Below are 24,658 nucleotides of genomic sequence, written 5' to 3'. Positions count from 1 at the left end.
TGAGCTGAAAGTTTAGAGGGACGGCCAGGTCTTGGTAGATTTGCAGTGGTCTGATACTCCTTCCATTTCAATATTATCGCTTGCACAGTGCTCCTTGGGATGTTTAAAGCTTGGGAAATCTTTTTGTATACAAATCCGGCTTTAAACTTCTTCACAACAGTATCTCGGACCTGCCTGGTGTGTTCCTTGTTCTTCATGATGCTCTATGCGCTTTTAACGGACCTCTGAGACAATCACAGTGCAGGTGCATTTATACGGAGACTTGATCACACACAGGTGGATTGTATTTATCATCATTAGTCATTTAGGTCAACATTGGATCATTCAGAGATCCTCGCTGAACTTCTGGAGAGAGTTTGCTGCACTGAAAGTAAAGGGGCTGAATAATTATGCACGCCCAATTTTTCAGTTTTTGATATGTTAAAAAAGTCTCTCTTTTCTTTGTGGACCTGTGAGAAATGGAGCAGAAGAAAGAGCCACTGAATGCCAGTTTAGCCGTGAGGTCAGGGCAGAGGAACGAGTGCCTGAAGAGAGATCACTTGTTCGGCAGCATCAGCTGAAAGGCCAGAGGAAACCATTATTTTAGAGTCCCGTTAGGAAATTACTGAAGTGTGGGGTGATATGAAAGGACAACCAGGATTGATGGGTATTTGTTTATGGGAGAGATACTGTCCTCGCCAAATATGTCTGCCATGCAGAGCTTGACTTATGTATTACATGGGCATTACAACTCATATGTTGTCAGATCTATACATCCCTTTATTGTATGGTGGGGGGGACATGGCGCTGACAGCTGGCTTCTATAAATAAACGTTGTAGGCAGGGGGGTCAGAGGGGAAGGACATGGAGGAGGTCTGAGGCATGCAGTGGATATCCTATCTGAGGCGTGTTTGGTGTGGGCCGGCCGGTCGCAATGAGAGGTACAGCTCCTCTGTCATGAGGAAAGATAAGGAGTCAGGGTTTGGTTTCTCATCTTGCATGCCAGCCGACGGATCGTCTGTGAGCCCAGAGGCTCCTCTGGCCTTGTGGAGGGTCTGGTTTATCACTAGTTATCACAGCTACAAAGTCATAAGGCCCACATTGTCGACCAGCCAGATGAGGGAGTGTGGTGACACGTATGCCAGCTTGCAGTTTGTGGGAAACGACCAATCAGAAGAGGGAGTGTAATGACACGCATGCCCACTAGCATGCAGGGGAAGACGAGAGACATGCATTTATTTTATCAAGTGATCTGTCAATTATTTGGTTATTTATTAGCTGTAATAAAACCAAACGTTCTAAATGCAAAGTGGAAATTGGATGCCTTATTCAAACTCAGCTTCAAAGGTTATAATGATTTTTGCCCTTAGTTACTTGTCTTAAGCCAAAATAGGTTTACTCCAAAAGCTGCATTGTGTTTAGAAAATCCACGAGTAAAATGTACACAGTTTCATAGAAATGCAACAGAAATGTCTCATTCTGAAATTGGCTAAATTTCTGTCTGATTTAAGATAAAATTCAACCCTGTTACTTTATTTGGCACTTACAATAGTAATTTATTTATTTAACTTATTTTTGAGATGAGATAACATGTTAACAAGTTGAACTCTTTTTGACAGAATGTTAAAATTAACTGAAATAAAAGTGACTGCTGAAAAGGTACTCAATTGGTGGAACGTCCCGCACAATGTCCTCCCTTCCACCCTAGACTTCCTGCCAACAAGGTATCTCACTCCACACTCAGTTTGGCTCTCAGTTACCCTGCCTGCTCTCTTGGTTGGTAGGGTGTCCATGGCCTTCTCAGCTTTTCTCTTCCTTGGAGAAAAAGCCAGTGTGAGGCCTTTATCCTGTGGAACATGTGCCTTTTTCTGCAGAGATGAAGACAGGTTAGTCATGAACTCTTCATCTTGGAGATGATAAGTGAGGTCTGTGATCTCTTTAAGATAGTCTGCACATTGCCTCCACAACACCTTCCTAGAGGTCCTATTCTGTCCTCTTCCAGATGGACCTCCGTATGGACGGAAAGCTTCTTCATCCGCATCACCATGCTGCTCAGATGTGGAGTTGTGCAGTTGTTGGCTAAAAGTGGCATAATGGAGATTCACTAGGGGATTGTCCTTGTAGATGTTCTCCAGCTGATCCCAACCCCACCCTTCAACTAAACTAAAAACAGCACAGAAATGCGTACAAGGAAGCTTGGGCCTCTCCCAGTCCCTGCATGTGCAACAGGGCACTATGCAATCATTCCCGAAGTTTACAGAGTACCAGCCTGTGGGGTCAGTCTGGCTCCTCACTTTGAACAACCCCTCACCTACTTTGGTGAAGTCCTCCGCCCTGATTGTGCTGGCCTTCTCTATTTGGTTGGTGACATGCTCCGCCATCCCACGGGGTCGGTGTCGCAGTTTTGGTAGATTAATTGTATTTTCTTTAAGATGACGAGCACTTCACGTTCAGCTCTGTGTACCTTGGATCCCAGTCCGGATTCCAGTCCTTGAACACACTGATGGCCTCTCTTGCGACTGATGTCATCTCTTTCTGTGTGACAAAGGCCCCGGCAACTGCATAACAAACATTTATTCGGACACAGAAAAACAGTGGCACAGAGTGCCAGCAGGTCTTGTAGGTTGAATCCAGAAGACATATCTGTTGGCCATATAGGTTTAGTAGTTTATTTTGCCAGGCACAGCAGAAGCTTTGTTTCTTGGTCCTCATTGACCTGGCCTTTATTGGACCGAGAAGACCATTTATCAACCAGGGCCTGTGGAAGAGGTTACCCGTTACATACACTCTTAGAAAAAAGGGTTCCAAAATGGTTCTTCGGCTGTACCCATAGGAGAACCCTTTTTTGGTTGCAGGTAGAACCCTCTGTGGAAAGGGTTTTACATGGAACCCAAAATGGTTATACCTGGAATCAAAAAGGGTTCTTCAAAGGGTTCTCCTATGGGACAGCTGAAGAACCCTTTTGGGTTCTAGATATCACATATTTTTCTAGATATCACATAGATATCACGTACTATTCCCTTCACAGAACAGAGCAAACTGGCTCTAACCAGAATAGAAAGAGGAGTGGGAGGCCCGAATGCACAACTGAGCAAGAGGACAAGTACATTAGAGTGTCTAGTTTGAGAAATAGATGCCTCACAAGTCCTCAACTGGCAGCTTCATTAAATAGTACCCGCAAAACACCAGTCTCAATGTCAACAGTGAAGAGGCGACTCCGGGATGCTGGCCTTCTAGGCAGATAGATGGGGGGCAATCAATTCACATTTGGTGTCCCGGGCACAGCTGTGGGCAGAGGGTGGTCTATAGCAAGCGGCAACGGTGAGAGACTTGTTTCTGGAAAGGTGAATTTTTAGAAGTAGAAGCTCGAATTGTCTTGGTACAGAACTGGATCGTAAGATAGAACTCTGCAGGCTATCTCTGCAGTAGATTGCAACACCGCCCCCTTTTTTGGTGGTTTTCCTAAGCCAGGATTCAGACACGGCTAAGACATCCGGGTTGGCAGAATGTGCTAAAGCAGTGAATAAAGCAAACTTAGGGAGTAAGCTTCTAATGTTAACATGCATGAAACCAAGGCTTTTACGGTTACAGAAGTAAAAAAAATGAGAGCACCTGGGGAGTAGGAGTGGAGCTAGGCACTGCAGGTCCTGGATTAACCTCTACATCACCAGAGGAACAGAGGAGAGGTAGGATAAGGGTACGGCTAAAGGCTATAAGAACTGGCCGTCTAGCACGTTCGGAACAGAGAGTAAAGGGAGCAGGTTTCTGGGCACGATAGCATAGATTCAAGGCATAATGTACAGACAAAGGTATGGTAGGAATAGAGTACATTGTAGGTAAACCTAGGCATTGAGTAATGATGAGAGAGATATAGTCTCTAGAGACGTTTAAACCAGGTGATGTCATCGCATATGTGGGAGGTGGAACAACATGGTTGGTTAAGGCATATTGAGCAGGGCTAGAGACTCTACAGTGAAATAAGACAGTAATCACTAACCAAGACAGTAATGGACAAGGCATATTGATATTAGGGAGAGGCATGCATAGCCAAGTGATCGTATGGGTCCAGTGGGTGGTTGGGCTGGCTGGGGACACTGCGATTCAGACAGTTAGCAGGCCGGGGCTAGCAAGCTAGCATAAAGCCTTAGATGGACGTTGCGATGGGGGAAAGTCTGTTTTTGCCTCCTCGTGCCGTGATGTCGATAGACCAGTCGTGGAATTAGTAGGGTTCCAAGTAGCAGAGGTGTCCAAGTCAAATTGGCAAAATGGGTATAGTGGCTCAAGAAACTGGCTGATGGATCAGCTAACAGTACAATTGCTTAATTTTTTTTTTTTAACCTTTATTTAACTAGGCAAGTCAGTTAAGAACAAATTCTTATTTTCAATGACGGCCTAGGAACAGTGGGTTAACTGCCTGTTCAGGGGCTCTAGATAGCTAGCAGGCCGCTGTTAGCAAAATGGGCCTTCAGGGGACGTTGCGCCAGAGGGGCCTGTTGGGATCCCCGTCAGATTATGTCAGTATTCCAGTCGTGAAAGATCGTCGTGGTTCCGTGCCCCGTACCGGCAGTAGAAGGGGTTCGGATATTGTAGCCGTGGAGTGGGCTTCAGGAGTAGCCCAGGAGCCCTAGCCGGGAGATGGGTCTAGCATGGGCAAGCTCCAGGCTAGTTGGTGCTAGCTCCGGGAAGGAAACTTTAGCCAGGAGTAGTCAACCCGGTTTGTGGTTAGCTAGCTGTGATGATCCAGATGAAAATGTTCAGCGTTTGCAGTAGGAATCTGTGGATATGGAGAGAAAAATAGGTCCTGTATGCTCTGGTTTGAAACGCATTGTACGAACTGGCGAGAGCTTTCTAAAGGTTAGCTGATGACCGCTAGCAGTGGTTAGCTGACTGATAGCTGGTAGCTAGATAGCTAGATAGCTTCAGTTGAGGTATTCCAGTTCTGAGATAAATAGAAATAGTACTTCAGAAAAAAACAGATCCACACCACATTGGGTGAGGCAGGTTGCAGGAGAGTATTTTGAAGTTGAGGTTTAGAAAAATATTAAAGAATGCAAAGAAAAATATATAAAAATATATATACATGGGACGAGACAAGACAAAGATAAAGATGTCTGACAGCTACGCCATCTTGATCACTGCATACTTAACATTCCATTGAGTTTCGAAACAATCTGAAAGCAGAGTTTCCCCAGCTGAGTTTTGAACAATTAACAGTATCCTGTGATTTGTGTTGCAGCCGTTTGCACAATGGTGTAGTCTCCAGCCCAAAGATTCTGCCAAGATGCCAGAGAGCTCGTGGAAGCTGGTCTTCTACACCATGTCCTGGTCGTACAGCACCTACCTGCTCTTCTTCACCAACTACACCTTCTTCCACGACCCGCCCTCCGTATTCTATGGTAAGCCATACAAATTTTTAAAAGCTGCACAATTATTGTCAAGTGATACATAGACCTAAAATAGTCAGCAGTGGAACTCAGTCGGGCATTCAACTGCTGTTGAGAGTTGTAATTGAATAATGCACAAGGTGCAATTTTCAAAATTTGGTAGTAAATGGGCAGTTTTTCTCTTGTTATGTTATTCAACGACAGACCTTAGAGTGCTACACTACATGGCCAAAAGTAGGTGGACACCTGCTCGTCAATTATTTAATTCCAAAATCATGGGCATTAATATGGATTTTATCCCCCTTTGCTGCTATAACAGCCTCCACTCTTCTGGGAAAACTTCCCACTAGATGTTGGAAAATTGCTGCCGATACTTTCTTCCATTCAGCTACAAGAGCGTTAGTGAGGTCGGGCACTGATGTTGGGCAATTAGGCCTGGCTCGCAGTCTGTGTTCCAATTCATCCCAAAGGTGTTCGATGGGGTTGAGGTCAGGGCTCTGTGCAGGCCAGTCAAGTTCTTCCCCACCGATCTCGACAAACCATTTCTGTATGGACCTAGATTTGTGCACAGGGGTATTGTCATGCTGAAACAGGAAAGGGCCTTCCCCAAACTGTTGCCATAAAGTTGGAAGCACAGAATCGTCTAGAATGTTATTGTATGCTGTAGCGTTAAGATTTCCCTTCACTGGAACCAAGGGGCCTAGCCCAAACCAATGCAAAACAGCCCCAGACCATTTTTCCTCCTCCACCAAACTTTACAGTTGGCACTATGCATTGGGACAGGTAGCGTTCTCCTGGCATCTACCAGACCCTGATTTTTCCTTCAGATTATCAGATGGCGAAGCATGATTCATCACTCCAGAGAACGCGCTTCCACTGCTCCAGAATCCAATGGAGGCAAGCTTTACACCACTCCAGCCAAAGCTTGGCATTGCGCATGGTGATCTTAGGCTTGTGTGCGGCTATGCCACCGTGGAAACCCATACATATTTAGCAGATGTTATTGCTGGTGTAGCGAAATACTTGTGTTCCTAGCTCCAACAGTGCAGTAGTATCTAACAATTCACAACAATACACACAAATATAATATTAAAGAATGAAATTAAGAAATGTATAAATATTAGGACCAGCAATGTCGGAGTGGCATTGACTAAAATACAGTAGAATACAGTATATACATATTATTTTTTAAATAGTTTTTAATTGAATATTTATTTAACTAGGCAAATCAGTTAAGAACAAATTCTTACTTACAATGACGGCCTAGGAACAGTGGGTTAACTGCCTTGCATAGACTTCAGGAAGTGTACAACACCTACCTCTGCAACAACTATCATAGGTCAAAATATAGAGATTGTAGAGGAATACAAATACCTGGGTGGCCTCTTGGACAATAAGCCTCAGTGGAGTAAATGTACAGACCTGATCTACAAAAAGAGCCAACAGAGACTGTACTTTCTCAAAAAGATGGGATCTTTTAATGTAGACTGTACTATACTGACTCTGTTTTACACATCTTTCATTGAGAGTATTTAAACGTTTTGTATTGTTTGTTGGTTTGGCAATGCCACTGTCAGCTAGAGAAATATGCTGAGAAGGATTATCACCACAGTAAGCAAGGTACTTGGAGTCAAACAGACAGGCCTGGATGTGATCTTTAAGGTCAGGGCCCTCCACAAGGCTCACTAAATCATTTTAGACCCAAGCCACCCCCTGTACCCAGACTTTGTACTAGTCCCTCTGGGCGCAGATATAGAGCACCACTCAGCAGGAAAAACACAACTAGACAATCATTTGTGCCTATTTGTGCCTTTGTGATATCGCTCCTAAATAGCTTGGGCTAATGTTCCTATCGACTCATTAAGGCCAGCAGGCTAGTCTTTTTTATTTTGTATTATGTTTTATTGGTATGTAACTGTTATTAAAGTTGTATTGTCCATTTTGTTTTGTATTTAAACGCCACTTTAAACTTGTACATGACACTGCAACAAAATTTCCCCATGGGGACCATAAAGTCAGTAAATTGTTCAGGGGCAGAACGACAGATTTTTACCTTGTCAGCTTGGGGATTAAATCTAGCAACCTTTCGGTTACTGGCCCAATGCTCTAACCACTAGGCTACCTGCCACCCCGATATGAATATGAAATGAGTAAAGCAGTATGTAAAAACTACTAAAGTGACTTGTGTTCCATTATTAAAGTGACCAGTGATACCATGAATATGTACATTGGGCAGCAGCCTCTAAGGTGCAGAATTGGGTAACCAGGTAGTAGCCGACCAGTGATAGCTATTTAACAGTCTGATGGCCTTGAGATAGAAGCTGTTTTTCAGGCTCTCGGTCCCAGCTTTGATGCACCTGTACTGACCTTGCCTTCTGGATGACAGCGGTGTGAACAGGCTGTGGCTGGGGTGGTTGATGTTCTTGATGATCTTTTTGGCCTTCCTGTGACATCGGGTGTTGTAGGTGTCCTGAAGGGCAGGCAGTGTGCCCCTGGTGATGCGTTGGGCAGACCGCACCACTCTCTGGAGAGCCCTGCGGTTGCGGGCGGTGCAGTTGCTGTACCAGGCAGTGATACAACCTGACAGGATGCTCTCAGTTGTGCATTTGTAAAGTTTGTGAGGATCGTAGGGGCCAAGACAAATTTCTTCAGCCTCCTGAGGTTCAAGAGGCGGCGATGCGCCTTCGTCACCACACTATCTGTGTAGATGGACCATTTCAGATTTTTCCTCATGTGTACTCCAAAGAACTTGAAGCTTTTCACCTTCTCCACTGCTGTCCCGTCAATGTGGATAAGGGCGTGATCCCTCTGCTGTCTCCTGAAGTCCATTATCAGCTACTTCGTTTTGTTGAGGTTGAGGGAGAGGTTATTTTCCTGGCACCACTCCGCCAGGGCCCTCACCTCCTCCCTGTAGGCTGTCTCGTCATTGTTGGTATCAGGCCTACTGCTGTTGTGTCGTCTGCAAACTTGATGATTGAGTTGAGCTGAGTTGAGGCAGGGAGGCAGAGAATCCCAGTGGAGAGAGGGGAACTGGCCAGGCAGAGACAGCAAGGGCGGTTCGTTGCTCCAGAGCCTTTCCGTTCACCTTCACACTCCTGGGCCAGACTACTCTCAATCATATGACCCACTGAGGAGATGAGTCTTCAGTAAAGACTTAACTTCATATGGCTGCAGGGGCAGTATTGAGTAGCTTGGATGAAAAGGTGCCCATTGTAAACGGCCAGCTCCTCAGTCTCAGTTGCTAATATATGCATATTATTATTAATATTGGATAGAAAACACTCTAAAGATTCCAAAAACTGTCAAAATATTGTCTGTGAGTATAACAGAACTGATATTGCAGGCAAAACCCTGAGGAAAATCAAAGCAGGAAGTGGCTTCTATTTTGAAAAATTCATGTTCCATAGCCTCCCATTGCTGGATTTAAAGGGATATGAACCAGATTCCTTTTCATATTGCTTCCTCAAGGTGTCAACAGTCTTCAGACATAGTTTCAGGCTTTTATTTTGAAAAATGAGCCAGAACGATAACACCGCGTCAAGTGGTCACATGAGTTTAGCTCGCGCAACAGAGTTTGGAAAGGTATTGCTTTTCCCTCTCCTACTGTGAAAGACATTTGCGGTTGATATATTATCGATTATATATTTTAAAAACAACCTGAGGATTGATTATAAAAAACATTTGACATGTTTCTGTGGACATTATGGAAACTATTTGGAATTTTCGTCTGTGTTGTCGTGTCCGCTCTTTCCTGTGGATTTCTGAACATAACTCGACAAACAAACGGAGGTATTTTGGATATAAAAATAATCTTTATGGAACAAAAGGGACATTTGTTGTGTAACTGGGACTCTCGTGAGTGAAAACATCCGAAGATCATCAAAGGTAAACGATTAATTTGATTGCTTTTCTGATTTTCGTGACCAAGCTTCCTGATGCTAAGTGTACTTAATGTTTTGTCGTGCGATCGATAAATTTACACAAACGCTTGGATTGCTTTTACTGTAAAGCATAATTTCAAAATCTGACACGACAGGTGGATTAACAAAAGGCTAAGCTGTGTTTTCCTATATTGCACTTGTGATTTCATGAATATAAATATTTGTAGTAATATTTATTGAATGCTATTCAGCGGTTGTTGATTACACTTATCCCGTTAGTGGGATTGCAGCCATAACAAGTTTTTAAAGGTTGAGACTGAGTCTGCGTCTCTCACATGGGTAGGCAGACCATTCCATATAAATGGAACTCTATAGGAGAAAGCCCTGCCTCCAGCTGTTTTGCTTAGAATTTCTAGGGACAATTAGGAGGCTTGTGTCTTGTGACCGTAGCATACGTGTAGGCATGTACGGCATGACCAAATCGGAAAGATAGGTAGGAGCAAGCCATTGTAATGCTTTGTAGGTTAGCAGTAAAACCTTGATATCAGCTCTTACCTCTGGAGAGCCCTGCGGTTGTGGGCGGTGTAGTTGCCGTACCAGGCGGTGATACAGCCCGACAGGATGCTCTCAATTGTGCACCTGTAAAAGTCAGTGAGAGTTTTTGGTGACATGCCACATTTTTTCAGCCTCTTTCTTCACCAAGCTGTCTGTATGGGTGGTCCATTTTACTTCGTCCGTGATGTGTACGCCGCGGAACTTAAAACTTTCCACCTTCTCCACTGCTGTCCCATCAATGTGGATAAGGGGGTGCTCCCTTTGTTGTTTCCTGAAGTCCACAATCATCTAATTTGTTTTGCTAACATTGAGTGAGAGGTTATTTTCCTGACATCATACCCCGAGGGCCCTCACCTCCTCCTTGTAGGCTGTATCGTTGTTATTTGTAATCAAGCCTACCACTGTAGTGTCATCTGCAAACTTGATGATAGTGCTGGAGGCGTGCATGACCATGCAGTCATGGGTGAACAGGGAGTACAGGAGAGGGCCGAGAACACACCCTTGTGGGGCCCTAGTGTTGAGGATCAGTGAAGTGGAGGTTTTGTTTCCTGCCTACACCACCTGGGGACCGCCTGTCAGGAAGTCCAGGACCCAGTTACAGAGGGCGCAGGTTCAGACGTAGGGCCCCAAGCTTAATGATGAGCTTGGAGGGTACTATGGTGTTGAAGGCTGAGCTATAGGCAATGAACAGCATTCTTACATAGGTGTTCCTCTTGTCCAGATGGGATAGGTTAGTGCGATGGTGATTGCATCGTCTGTGGATCTATTGGGGTGGTATACAAATTTAAGTAGGTCTAGGGTGTCAGGGAAGGTGCAGGTGCTATGATCCTTAACTAGCCTCTCAAAGCACTTCATGATGACAGACGTGAGTGCTATGGGGCGATAATCATTTAGTTCAGTTACCTTTGGCTTTCTTGGGTACAGGAACAATGGTGGACATCTTGAAGCAAGTGGGGACTACAGGCTGGGATTGAGAGAGATTGAATATGTCCGTAAGCACTCCAGCCAGCTGGTCTGTGCATGCTCAGGACCGAGGGAAAGATGAAGGGAGCAAAGTACAGAAAGATCTTTGATGAAAACCTGCTCCAGAGCGCTCAGGACCTCAGACTGAGGCAAAGGTTAAACTTTGAACAGGACAACAACCCTCAGCACGCAGCCAAGACAATGCAGAAGTGGCTTCTGGAAAAGTCTCTGAATGTCTTTGAGTGGCCCAGCCAGAGCCCGGACTTGAACCCGATCGAACATCTCTGGAGAGATGTGAAAATAGCTGTGCAGCGACACTCCCCATCCAACCTGATAGAGCTTGGAAGGATCTGCAGAGAAGAATGGGAGAAACTCCCCAAATACAGGTGTGCCAGGCTTGTAGTGTCATACCCAAGAAGACTCAAGGCTGTAATCGCTGCCAAAGGTGCTTCAACAAAGTACTGAATACTTATATAAATGTGATATTTCAGTTTTTTAAATGTCTAAAAACCTGTTTTTGCTTTGTCATTATGGGGTATTGTGTGTTGATATAATTTAACCCATTTTAGAATAAGGCTGTAGTGTAACAATATGTGGAAAAAGTCAAGGGGTCTTGCGCTGTAATACTAATTTATAGGCCAACACTACAAGTGAAACACAATTTTACACACCTGGCTATATAATCAGTTCAATTTCAATAACATATCCTAATCTGATTTTACTGATAAAATCACCAATGTCTATTAAATAGTTTTTTAATATTTCTTTGTGCATTGATTTTGAAAAACAGCTAGCAATAAAGAGAAAATGTTGCTCTGAAAAAGTTTCAAAAGAAAGTAATGAAAATATAAGTTTCAGGGAAGAATGGACAGAGAAATAGGCATTCTTACCATATTTCTCCAATGGCAAACCAGTGTATTGTTTGCAACTAAACGTTTTCTGTTTGCAAATAATTAAATATAAGACATCCTCATGAATCTAAGCATGGCACTTTGAAAAGTGACACTATACTGTATATACAAAAGTATGTGGACGCCTCTTAAAATTTGTGGATTTGGCTATTTCAGCCACACCTGTTGTTGACAGGTGTATAAAATTGAACACACAGCCATGCAATCTCCATAGAGAAACTTTGACAGTAGAATGATCTTACTGAAGAGCTCAGTGACTTTCAACGTGGCCCTGTGTTACGAGAATTATGTTCTCAATGTACATAAACTGAACTTCAATTAAACTCTTGGTCTGTGGCGGTCCTCATGTAAGCTAGTTTCATCATAGCACTTGATTGCTTTTGCGACTGGACCAGAAGAAACATTCAAAGGATTGACTGATGTCTTAAAGTAATGATGGACTGTCATTTCTCTTTGCTTATTTGAGCTGTTCTTGCTAAATAGGGCCATATTCTGTATACCACCCCTACCTTGTCACAACACAACTGATTGGCCCAAATGCATTAAGAAGGAAAGAGATTCTACAAATTAACTTTTAACAAGGCACACCTTAGTTGAAATGCATTCCAGGTGACTACCTCATGAAGCTGGTTGAGAGAATGCCAAGAGTGTGAAAAGCTGTCGTCAAGGCAAAGGTGGCTACTTTGAAGAATCTCAAATTTTAAATATATTTTGATTTGTTTAACACTTTTTTGGTTACTACATGATTCGAAATGTGTTATTTAATAGTTTTGATGTCTTAACTAATATTCTACAATGTAAAAAATAGTAAAAATAAAGAAAAACCCTTGAATGAGTATGTACTGTATGTGCGTGCGTATGTGTGTCAGCGAGCATGTTTGTTGTGTCTATGCCAGGGTGCATATGTGTTTGCATGTGTGTATGTTCCAGTAGGCATGTTTGTGTGTACGTGCATGTGCGTGTGTGCATGCCAGCATCTGTTTGCCTTTCTCCTGTGGAATATCCCCCAGGCCGCTCCTCTAATCCTTAGCCTCTCTCTCTGTCTTCTCCCTCTCCCAGAATGGAAGCGTGGCATGACAGTGCCCACGGACATCGCCATCGCCTACCTGATCCAGGGCAGCTTCTACGGACACTCCATCTATGCCACGGTCTACATGGATGCCTGGAGGAAGGATTCTACCGTCATGGTGGTGCACCACGTCATCACCCTGGCCCTCATCACCTTCTCCTACGCTTTCAGGTAGCTGACCACTCCCTGCCTGTCTGGTCGCCCCAGGTTTGGAAAACACTATCGCAATGTGATGCTTTGTAATCTATTGCCTTTCAGGGACATTGATGAAATATTGGCAACATATCCTCTTAGCAATAGTTGTAAACGATAGTTGTAGATGCTTTTGTCGAGTTGTCGAATCACACTCTTAGAAAACAATATTGGGTCCCATAGGAGAACCCTTTGAAGAACCCTTGTTGGTTCCAGGTAGAACACTTTTGGTTACAATAGGAACAGTTTTGGGTTCCATGTAGAACCATTTCCACAGAGGAAAATGGTTCTACCTAGAACCAAAAAGGGTTTTTAAATGGAACCAAAAAGTGTTCTCCTATGGGGACTGGTGAAAAACTGTTTTTAAACCCTTTTTTTCTAAGAATGCAGAATGCTGATTTGTCATAGTGTAAAAAGGCTCTAGGTTATTTGATGTTGAAAAAAAACGGTGTTATTTGATGACTGTTCTCTTGCTTTAAACAATATTTGTTTCAAAGTCAATCCGTGTCATTGACTAAGACTAACCCCTTGGCTTTCACATTGCACCATCCAGATAACAGCACAGCTATGTCCTCGGCTAATATTGTTTGTGTACTGACACTGTGCTCCCCACTGCTCTCTCCTCTCAGATTCCACAACATTGGGTTGCTGGTGTTGTTCCTCCACGACATCAATGACATCCAGCTGGAGTTCACCAAGCTCAATGTATACTTCAAGACCCGTGGAGGGGGCTACTACCTCATCAACGACATCCTGTCCAACATGGGCTCTGTCAGCTTCAGCATCACCTGGTGAGGAGAGATAAGACACACACAGACAAGCACCAGTGTTGGGGAGTAGTGTACAACATGTAGTTCAACTAGTGATTTAATGTTTCAGTAGCTTGGTGGTAGTTGAACTAAATTCAAATCTAAGTAGTGTTTCAGTAGTTAATTACTTGTTTTGCCATTTAGTGGTGTAGCTAACCACTGGAACTACACATAACTTTCTTTGCAAATAGAAAATAAAATATGGGTGAAGTAGGAAAGAATTTCCTTTCTTTTTCAGCACAACTCCTTTCTAATTTAAACTTGAAACATAGTTTTTGTGTTTAATATGCTAAACTACACATTCTGTTAACATCTTACTCCAGAGTGATCTGACCTTGCAATTTGTAGTCTAGGACATTACAGATTTAGATATGATAAATTATCACAAAGTAGTTTGGATGTAGTGAACTGTCATGAAAATTCTTACACAGGGACAGTCAAAGTCAATCTTAAATTAATCATTGTTTATCTGGAGAGATTCCAACAAACTTGATGCACCATAGTGAACGTCTGGCAGGAGCTCTAACGGGGCAGTCCCGTTTAGTTCCCCTATATACTGGTTACAGACAGGTTACATAGGCGTTGGTTCCGGGATGTGTCTGGCACCGTCTCCTACCTTAACTTAAAGAACATATTCTGGGTGTTCTGCCAAATAGTCTAAAGGAGGAGGTCATGACACCCCCCCCCTCATATCTTTACCAGGCACAGGCAGAAACCAAGGATTATTTGACATCAAAGACAAGATGCACAAAGTAAAATGTTCTTCACATTCCACCCTTTAATCACTTGTGTGATAATAAATCATTACATTTTAAGGTAAGCAGTGTTTAATTTCTATATCATATTTCTATTGAGGTAAAGGAAATCAACACATAAAATCAGACACTTCATAACTTCAAGCCCTTTATTCTGGGTTGTACAATCCAATTGGTATTAGTAGATCATCATAATAAAGGTTATACTTCTATTAACCGGAGTGGGTTAATCAAAAATACACACACATGCACAATTTAGACAAACTAAGAAAAAAAACACATGCTGCAGCCATTTTGGCAATTTGGGATATGCAACTTCCAAAGAGGGATTCCAACCAAGTTGCAGACGTCCACTCTGGTTGTGGGGAATTATTCTTAATAATTACAGCGGTAGTGTATTTGGCGAGATCAGTCATTTTAGAAGAGTGATCTGGGACAAAAGTACAACATTCAACACCAATGATTGCATAGGTGCCCCCTTGAACGGCCAAAAGCTTCTTTGTTACACAGAGACAATTTACACAATTCTTTTAGCATTTCCAATTTTCTCTACATCTCCAGAGATCTCCCAAATTTGGTCTTGGGCACATGCATATTGACTTTCACAGGAAGAGAGAGAGCACATGTTATAACAGTTTCACAACAGTTTCACCGGTACCACTTGCCGTGCGGTAGCAGAGAGAACAGTCTATGACTTGGGTGACTGGACTCTTTGACAATTTTTGGGGCCTTCCTCTGACAGCTCCTAGTATATAGGTCCTGGATGTCAGGAAGCTTGGCCCCAGTGATGTACACTACCCTCTGTAGCGCCTTACGGTCAGATGCCGAGCAGTTGCCATACCAGGCAGTAAAGCAACCGTTTAGGATGCTCTCGATGGTGCAGCTGTAGAACCTTTTGAGGATCTGGGGACCCATTCCAAATCTTTTCAGTCTACTGAGGGGGTAAAGGTGTTTTCGTGCCCTCTTCACAACTGTCTTGGTGTGTTTGGACCATGATAGTTTGTTGATGATGTGGACACCAAGGAACTTGAAACTCTCTACACACTACACTTCAGTCCCGTCGATGTTAATGAGGGCCTGTTTGGACCTCCTTTTCCTATAGTCCACGATCAGTTCCTTTGTCTTGCTCACAGAGAGAGAGAGAGAGAGAGAGAGAGAGAGAGAGAGAGAGAGGTCTGCCAGGTCTCTGACCTCCTCCCTATAGGCTGTCTCATCGTTGTCGCTGATCAGGCCTACCGCTGTTGTGTCGTCAGCAAACTTAATGATGCTGTTGGAGTCGTGCTTGGCCATGCAGTCGTGGGTGAACAGGGTGTACAGGAGGGGACTAAGCACGCATCCCTGAGGGGCCCCAGTGTTGAGGATCAGCGTGGCAGATGTGTTGTTGTCTACCCTTACCACCTGGGGGCGGCCCGTCAGGAAGTCCAGGATCCAGTTGCAGAGGGAGGTGTTTAGTCACAGGGTCCTTAGCTTAGTGATGAGCTGTTTGGGCTCTATGGTGTTGAATGCTGAGCTGTAGTCAATGAACAGCTTTCACGTTGGTTCTATCACTTTAATTTTAGACCCTCAATTTAGCACACACCGATACTGGCAGACAGTACATTTACATTGACATAGAGTATCTTCATCTTATATTTCTAGCATGAACTTTTCTCATTCCGGCCCCCATTTGTGCTAATGACAGATTGGTATCTCAATGGATTCTTAGCCTAAATTAATATACATTTTGCAGTGTGCAGACCTCCACAATCAACCTGATACCCCAAATAAACAATTTTGGATATGCCTAAATCAATTACGGGCACGGTTGACCACCCCCTCCCTCCCGGCACTCATCCTTCTGGCATTTCTTTATGTGCTTCTTCAGATGGTGTTTCAGTTCGTCCTCCAAATGGCACGTTCAAAGTGGATGGTCCTTGATAATGTCTCTCTCCTGAGCCGCCACTGTCTTTTACAGTCCATTATGTCTTGCCCATTTTCCTACCAGTACACCAGAAGGAAACCGACTGGCTCCAGGTCATCTACAGTGCCTTGCGAAAGTATTCGGCCCCCTTGAACTTTGCGACCTTTTGCCACATTTCAGGCTTCAAACATAAAGATATAAAACTGTATTTTTTTGTGAAGAATCAACAACAAGTGGGACACAATCATGAAGTGGAACAACATTTATTTGATATTTCAAACTTTTTTAACAAATCAAAAACTGAAAAATTGGGCGTGCAAAATTATTCAGCCCCTTTACTTTCAGTGCAGCAAACTCTCTCCAGGAGTTCAGTGAGGATCTCTGAATGATCCAATGTTGACCTAAATGACTAATGATGATAAATACAATCCACCTGTGTGTAATCAAGTCTCCGTATGAATGCACCTGCACTGTGATAGTCTCAGAGGTCCGTTAAAAGCGCAGAGAGCATCATGAAGAACAAGGAACACACCAGGCAGGTCCGAGATACTGTTGTGAAGAAGTTTAAAGCCGGATTTGGATACAAAAAGATTTCCCAAGCTTTAAACATCCCAAGGAGCACTGTGCAAGCGATAATATTGAAATGGAAGGAGTATCAGACCACTGCAAATCTACCAAGACCTGGCCGTCCCTCTAAACTTTCAGCTCATACAAGGAGAAGACTAATCAGAGATGCAGCCAAGAGGCCCATGATCACTCTGGATGAACTGCAGAGATCTACAGCTGAGGTGGGAGACTCTGTCCATAGGACAACAATCAGTTGTATATTGCACAAATCTGGCCTTTATGGAAGAGTGGCAAGAAGAAAGCCATTTCTTAAAGATATCCATAAAAAGTGTCGTTTAAAGTTTGCCACAAGCCACCTGGGAGACACACCAAACATGTGGAAGAAGGTGCTCTGGTCAGATGAAACCAAAATTGAACTTTTTGGCAACAATGCAAAACGTTATGTTTGGCGTAAAAGTAACACAACTGAACACACCATCCCCACTGTCAAACATGGTGGTGGCAGCATCATGGTTTGGGCCTTCTTTTCTTCAGCAGGGACAGGGAAGATGGTTAAAATTGATGGGAATATGGATGGAGCCAAATACAGGACCATTCTGGAAGAAAACCTGATGGAGTCTGCAAAAGACCTGAGACTGGGACGGAGATTTGTCTTCCAACAAGACAATGATCCAAAACATAAAGCAAAATCTACAATGGAATGGTTCAAAAATAAACATATCCAGGTGTTAGAATGGCCAAGTCAAAGTCCAGACCTAAATCCAATCGAGAATCTGTGGAAAGAACTGAAAACTGCTGTTCACAAATGCTCTCCATCCAACCTCACTGAGCTCGAGCTGTTTTGCAAGGAGGAATGGGAAAAAATTTCAGTCTCTCGATGTGCAAAACTGATAGAGACATACCCCAAGCGACTTACAGCTGTAATCGCAGCAAAAGGTGGCGCTACAAAGTATTAACTTAAGGGGGCTGAATAATTTTGCACGCCCAATTTTTCTGTTTTTGATTTGTTAAAAAAGTTTGAAATATCCAATAAATGTCGTTCCACTTCATGATTGTGTCCCACTTGTTGTTGATTCTTCACAAAAAAATACAGTTTTATATCTTTATGTTTGAAGCCTGAAATGTGGCAAAAGGTCGCAAAGTTCAAGGGAGCCGAATACTTTCGCAAGGCACTGTATAAGTCTTTGCTAGGTAAAGCAATGCCTTATCTCAGCTCACTGGTCACCATAGCAACACCCACCCGTAGCATGCACTCCAGCAGGTATAGTTCACTGGTCATCCCCAAAGCCATCACTTCCTTTGGCTGCCTTTCCTTCCAGTTCTCTGCTGCCAATGACTGGAACGAATTGCAAAAATCACTGAAGCTGGAGTCTTATATCTCTCTAACTTTAAGCATCAGCTGTCAGAGCAGCTTACCGATCACTGTACCTGTACCTGTACACAGCCAATCTGTAAATAGCACACCCAACTACCTCATCCCCATATTATTACTTACCCTCTTGCTCTTTTGCACCCCAGTATCTCTACTTGCACATCATCATCTGCTTATCTATCACTCCAGTGTTAATGCTGAATTGTAATTATTTCGCCTCTATGGCCTATTTATTGCCTTACCTCCCTACTCTTCTACATTTGCACACACTGTACATAGATTTTTCTATTTTTTCAATTGTGTACATTTGTTTATGTGTAACTCTGTGTTGTTTCGCACTGCTTTACTTTATTTTGGCCAGGTTGCAGTTGTAAATGAGAACTTGTTCTCAACTGGCCTACCTGGTTAAATAAAGGTGAAATAAATCAAATAAAATAAAAGACAGCGGTCAGCGGGGCTTTCCATGGTACCGTTACGGCCTCACTCTAGTCTTCTCATAAGACTACTAAATAGCCTTCTCTCTATAAGGCTATGGGAACCTTTTTATCCGTTACTTGCATTCATTTTTCATTGATTTGAGTTTTTATACAGATTCATTTAAATGTACTTACTGAAATCAGTTGCCGTCCCTCAATTGTTCACAGAATATGTGTCTCCTCCTGGGGAGCTCACAGTAAGGGTCTGGTCTGGGCGGGTCTCGTCGTCTTTTGGTCAGACGGGAATTTCCCTCATGCTTCATAAAATGCGCCACGGTTTTCCTTGCAGACCCCCACTGGAAAGCTCCACAGGCAGAATCAATCATCTTTTTCGTGATGCCAAGTTGTCGTGGAAATTCTTATACAGGGACAGTCGAAGTCAATCTTAAATGAATCGTTGTTTATTAACAGTTAACTGGAAATATTCCAACAAACTTGATGCACCATAGCGAATGTCTGTCAGGAGCTCTAATGGGGCAGTCCCATTTAGTTCCCTTAAATACTGGTTACATAATCATAGTTCATAGGGTTGGTTCCGGGATGTGTCTGGCACCGTCTCCTATCTTAACTTAAAGAACATATTCTGGGTGTTCTGCCAAATAGTCTAAAGGAGGAGGTCATGACACCCCCCCCCCCCCCCCCCCCCTCATATCTTTACCAGGCACAGGCAAGAACCAAGGATTGTTGACACCAAAGACAAGATGTACAAAATAAAATGTCCTTCACAGAATTCCTTTTTCAAAATAGTTTATAATAATAAACTATATTTTTCTTAAGGGTAACTTTAGCGTAACGTAACTTCTTCCAGTGTGAATTAATTGGTAGATTGCAGGGCTCTACGCTGACGTTTTTTGACGAGGAGCACAATGAAAAATATTTGCAGTAACAAGACGTTTTCTTTGTAGTAATGGTACAAGCATGAAATCATGAATCTGCGCTCAGTGTATTCTCCATGACACTCAGGGGCTGTTGTACAGTGAAGTAATCATTGCAATAATTATCATCTGGGTAATTGTTTCTAGGTTCACCGCTACTCCTAAATAAAGAAATCCAGGTCCCATAGCAAAATATTTAGGCGCATATGCTAGTAAAATGGTTGCACTCTAGAGTCCTTGCTTGGTAACTATATGTTCAGAGTAGCTTCCCCAAAACTAACAAGCACACACGCCTGCATGCCTGGGTACACACACACACACACACACACACACACACACACACACACACACACACACACACACACACACACACACACACACTTTCTACCCTAAAGCGTCTGAATAACACTGTTCCTCTATGCAGGTTTTGGTTTCGTCTCTACTGGTTCCCTCTGAAGGTTCTGTACGCCACCTGTGTGTCCAGCCTCCAGTCCGTCCCAAACATACCCTTCTACTTCTTCTTCAACTCACTCCTCTTGACACTCCTCTGCATGAATATCTACTGGTTTTTGGTGAGTGTTGGACCTCCGTCTAAAGCAGGTCACAAATCTCACAGTGGTGTGCAAACGTACTGTAGCTACCTCATTTGTCAGACTCTAGGTTAAACAAGACTAATCTAATTCAGAGAGGGCAACCCCTCACAGATATGTGTTCCCAATAAGTAAATAACATGTCTTGACAGTTTTATGACTATTACCTGGTCTTTTCCATTCGTATTAGCCTAATATGTCTAATGCCTCTGTCAGGGGTTGATACATTCCAAATAAACTGGACTGAATATGTGACATCAAACCTCTCTCCCCTCTAACCCCTGATCCCCCCTCTCTCTCCCTACAGTATATAGTGGCATTTGTGGCGAAAGTCCTGACGGGGCAGATGAAGGATGTAAAAGACCTGAGGGAGTACGAGGGTGAGGAGGGAGCCCAGAGGGCCGCAACCCTGCTTAAGGCCCAGCAGCAGAGTAAAGATGCAGGACATCTCAACAATTCTGCTGAAACTCAACTCAACAACTCTACTGAAGGGTGAGGAAACAGTCACAAACACACTACTTTATCATGCTGATTCAACATGTGTATATGAATCACCAAATCATATGTATGTATTAGGTCTGCTAAATTACTCAAATATAAATTCACAAATATAACTTTAAACATTTTTTATATTTTTTATTATTAACACCCACTCTTCTGAGGGGGAAAAAAATGTAGTTTTTTTCAGCTTTTTTACTAAATATAAATACATTTTATGTATACATTTTACATACACATTTTACATACATGGTACTTTTATATAAAGCAGTCTTATAACAATAATACATTACCAAACATCAGCTCTTTAATCCCAACCCTCAGCTCTTTAATCAGCTCTTTAATCCCAAACCATTCTCAGCCCATCACACCTATCACCATAGACCTCAGTTCTTTAATCCCAACCCTCAGCCACTCTCAGCCCATCCCACCTATCACCATAGACCTCAGCTCTTTAATTCTGCCCCTCAGCCACTCTCAGCCCATCCCACCTATCACCATAGACCTCAGTTCTTTATGCCCAACCCTCAGCCACTCTCAGCCCATCCCACCTATCACCATAGACCTCAGCTCTTTAATTCTGCCCCTCAGCCACTCTCAGCCCATCCCACCTATCACCATAGACCTCAGCTCTTTAATCCCAACCCTCAGCCGCTCTTAGCCCATCCCACCTACCACCATAGACCTCAGCTCTTTAATCCCAACCTTCTGCCACTCTCAGCCCATCCCACCTATCACCATAGACCACCCTCGTTCGGTTGTGCCATGTGCCATATATTTTCCAATTGTGCTGTGATGTTTGACAAAAAATGTTAACCTTTCTAATCGTATATATTAACCACAGATTGTGAGCTAAAGATGATAACCTTTCCTACGAGTATTATTATATTATTTATTGTCTGACTATGGCTTTCCAAATCACCCAACACTGCTATTTGTAAGGTTCATTTTAAGTGCATGTTGTGATTTTTTTTAACCATTCCTGAACCTGTAACCATCATTAAGCTACATGGGGGCAATACCAGAATAATTGATCTGTTGATTCTGTCTCTTCGCAGCAAAATCTACAGAGCTGAGATTGTTGCATGCCCAATATATATATATATATATATATATAGCATTCTGTTGGTGGCAAAATAATTATATAATAATGTAAATCAAGTGTCGTTTTTTGTACCAGTTCATAAACTATATGCCACGAATATTACCTTGAATGTTTCACTGTACTGAAGTAATGCCACCACCATACACTATACAGACACTGCATCTCCAGGTGACAAATGCTTTCCAAAACATCCAGAGAGAAGGTTTTTGTCAGGAAAACTTGAAGAGAGAGAATGACCCCTTGGCCTCAGATGACTCAGTAAACTCTGATTCTCATCCTGGGGTATCTTAGCTGGATGGGTCTCAATTCATTGAACTTATGTCCCTGTCCACTCGACCCAAGTTGTGTCCAAGTTATTATCTTCCGTCGACCCTGTCCCTTCATATCTGAATTCTACAACAAAGAAGAGCTAGAGGCTAGAATAGGGGAAGGATAGGCTTTGCATTGTTATTATTAGCGACTTGGGTCTTTTTTAATATTGAGGAATATTTCCCTTTCTCTGTTCATAGGAGTAGCAACATGAATTTCTGCGTGACTCAGAAATAATGCGGTGCCATCAGCTGCCATCAGCTGGAAGAAGGTGTCCTTTTTTGGTCAGTGTCAGTGAAGGAAAGGAAAGGGAGAGGGGAGAGATGCTGAGACTGACCATCAGATGCAAGCACCATCAGCCTAGTAAAATAAATAATTTAAATGTATGCTCACTCAGCTTTGCCTCACAAGTAATACAACAACGGATCTATTACCGATGTGATCATATAGTGTGTCCATAATGGCGCAGCAGTAAGACGCGTTTGTTTTCTTCCCATGTAAATATTGTTTTTTTAGTTTTTTTAGTTTTTTGTTGTTGTATACATCTCAATCTCTTTTTTTCCATTTTCAAAATAAATATACATTACTGCAACCCGCCTCACCCAATGTGGTACGGATCAGCAATTTTTTTTAGACCTTATAACTGGAACCTCCATCAGATGCTAGCCAGCTAATTAGCTACTAGTTATTTAGTCATTGTTAGCCTCTGCTAGCGTTTTTTACCTTTAGCTCGGACTCCTGCCGCTTTAGCCTGGAGAGCCCGGATAATACCTGCCAGTCTGCACAGCGCGATACCAGCCCTGAGCATATCGGACTGCTTTTTTCCACTACATCTCTGGATTCCTGCCGCAAGCTCTGGACCATTACACAGGATCTTTGCAGCTAGCTAGTTGCTACCGAGGAGCTATTGTGGCTAACACCTTTGTCCAGAAGCATGCACCAGTTAGCCCCGAGCTAGGCCCATCTCCCGGCTAGCAAACAAAGTACACCAACTACAACATTTCCCTTGCCAATTGGACTGGACCCTTTGTCAACATGGAGCCCCGCTGATCCATCACGACTGGTCTACTGGTCTGCTGACGTAACTCGGCCGATGTGCTCTCAACCGGCCTCTGCGTCATGGATGTTTGGTGATGATCCATCTGCTATCCCCGGCCTGCTAGCTCTCTGAATGCCGTGTCTCCCGCTCACACAACGTAGTAATCGACTACTGAACAGTTCCCTGTTTCATCTAGTGCTGCTCTTCGGACCCTATGATCACTCGGCTACACAGCCGACTCCTGCTGGACTGTCCATTAACCTGAACCGGAACCCCCAAAGAAGCTAGCCAGCTAACTAGCTACTAGCTAGTAGTCAGTTAGCCACTGCTAGCGGCATCAGCTAACCTTAGCCCAGTCCAACTCCTGCCAGTCTGCACAACGCGATTCAACCCAGAGCATACCGGACTGCTTTTTCTCCACCAAATCTCCATATCTCCGGATTCCTACCGCAAGCTCTGAACCTTTACACCTGGATCACAGCAGCTAGCTAGCTGCTATCCGAGTGGCTACTCCTGGCTAATGTCTCTGTCCCGAAGCAAACACCAGTTAGCCTGTAACTAGCCTTGTGCTAGGCCCATCTCCCAGCTAGCTGAAGAGGTCCATCAACCACTCCTTGGGCTACAATACCTATTTTGCCAATTGGCCTGGACCCCTTTTACTGCCGACACAGAGCCCCACTGATCCATCATGACTGGTCTACTGACGTAATCCGCCTGAAGGGGTTTCAATAGGCCCTTCTGTTGCGACTTCCCCTGAAGGCCCATCTGCTAGCCTGCTAGTCACGGCCCGCTAGATTTCTAGAGCACATCGGACTGTTAGCTGAAGAGATCCATCAGCCAATTTCTTGGGCTACAATACCTATTTTGCAAATTGGCCTGGACCCTTTTACTGCCTACACGGAGCCCTGCCGATCCATCATGACTGGTCTGCCGACATAACCGTCCGAGGGGGCTACAACAGACTCTTTCTTAGCTAGCCCTTCTGTTCCACTTCCCACACATGCGGTGACCTCGCCTGGTTTAAATGGTATCTCTAGAGACAAAACCTCTCTCATCGTCACTCAATGCCTAGGTTTAGCCCTTGGTTCACTCCAGACCTGACTGCCCTTGACCAGTACAAAAATGATCCTGTGGCGTACCGCATTAGCATCGAATAGCCCCCGCGATATGCAACTTTTCAGGGAAATTAGGAACCACTATACACAAGCAGTTAGGAAAGCAAAGGCTAGCTTTTTCAAACAGAAATTTGCATCCTGTAGCACAAAGTCCAAAAAGTTCTGGGACACTGTAAAGCTGCCCACTGCACTGAGGCTAGGAAACACTGTCACTACCGATAAATCCACAATAATTGAGAATTTCAATAAGCATTTTTCTACAGCTGGCCATGCTTTCCACCTGGCTACCCCAACCCCGGTCAACAGCCCTGCAC

General features: G+C 43.6%; 1 protein-coding gene across 3 annotated transcripts in view; it reads left to right on the top strand.

Moving 5' to 3' along the window:
- Window positions 1-24,658, top strand: part of LOC110499356 (ceramide synthase 1) — a 57,433-nt gene that overhangs the window by 25,499 nt on the left and 7,276 nt on the right. For all 3 annotated transcript variants that reach the window (XR_005039242.1, XM_021576482.2, XM_036960783.1), the window contains exons 2-6: window positions 5,216-5,375; window positions 12,733-12,913; window positions 13,564-13,725; window positions 20,113-20,260; window positions 20,586-20,770. Coding sequence is in view for 2 of the 3 variants with exons in the window: in XM_021576482.2 (XP_021432157.2) it covers window positions 5,216-5,375; window positions 12,733-12,913; window positions 13,564-13,725; window positions 20,113-20,260; window positions 20,586-20,770 (836 nt within the window). In the remaining variant the exon portion in view is untranslated. The remainder of the gene's footprint in view (window positions 1-5,215; window positions 5,376-12,732; window positions 12,914-13,563; window positions 13,726-20,112; window positions 20,261-20,585; window positions 20,771-24,658) is intronic.

The sequence above is a fragment of the Oncorhynchus mykiss genome, chromosome 1, assembly GCF_013265735.2.
Source record: "Oncorhynchus mykiss isolate Arlee chromosome 1, USDA_OmykA_1.1, whole genome shotgun sequence".
NCBI classification, from domain to species: Eukaryota; Metazoa; Chordata; class Actinopteri; order Salmoniformes; family Salmonidae; genus Oncorhynchus; species Oncorhynchus mykiss.
The sequence above is the reverse complement of the archived record's forward strand: the minus strand, read 5'-3'. Positions and strand labels throughout refer to the sequence as shown.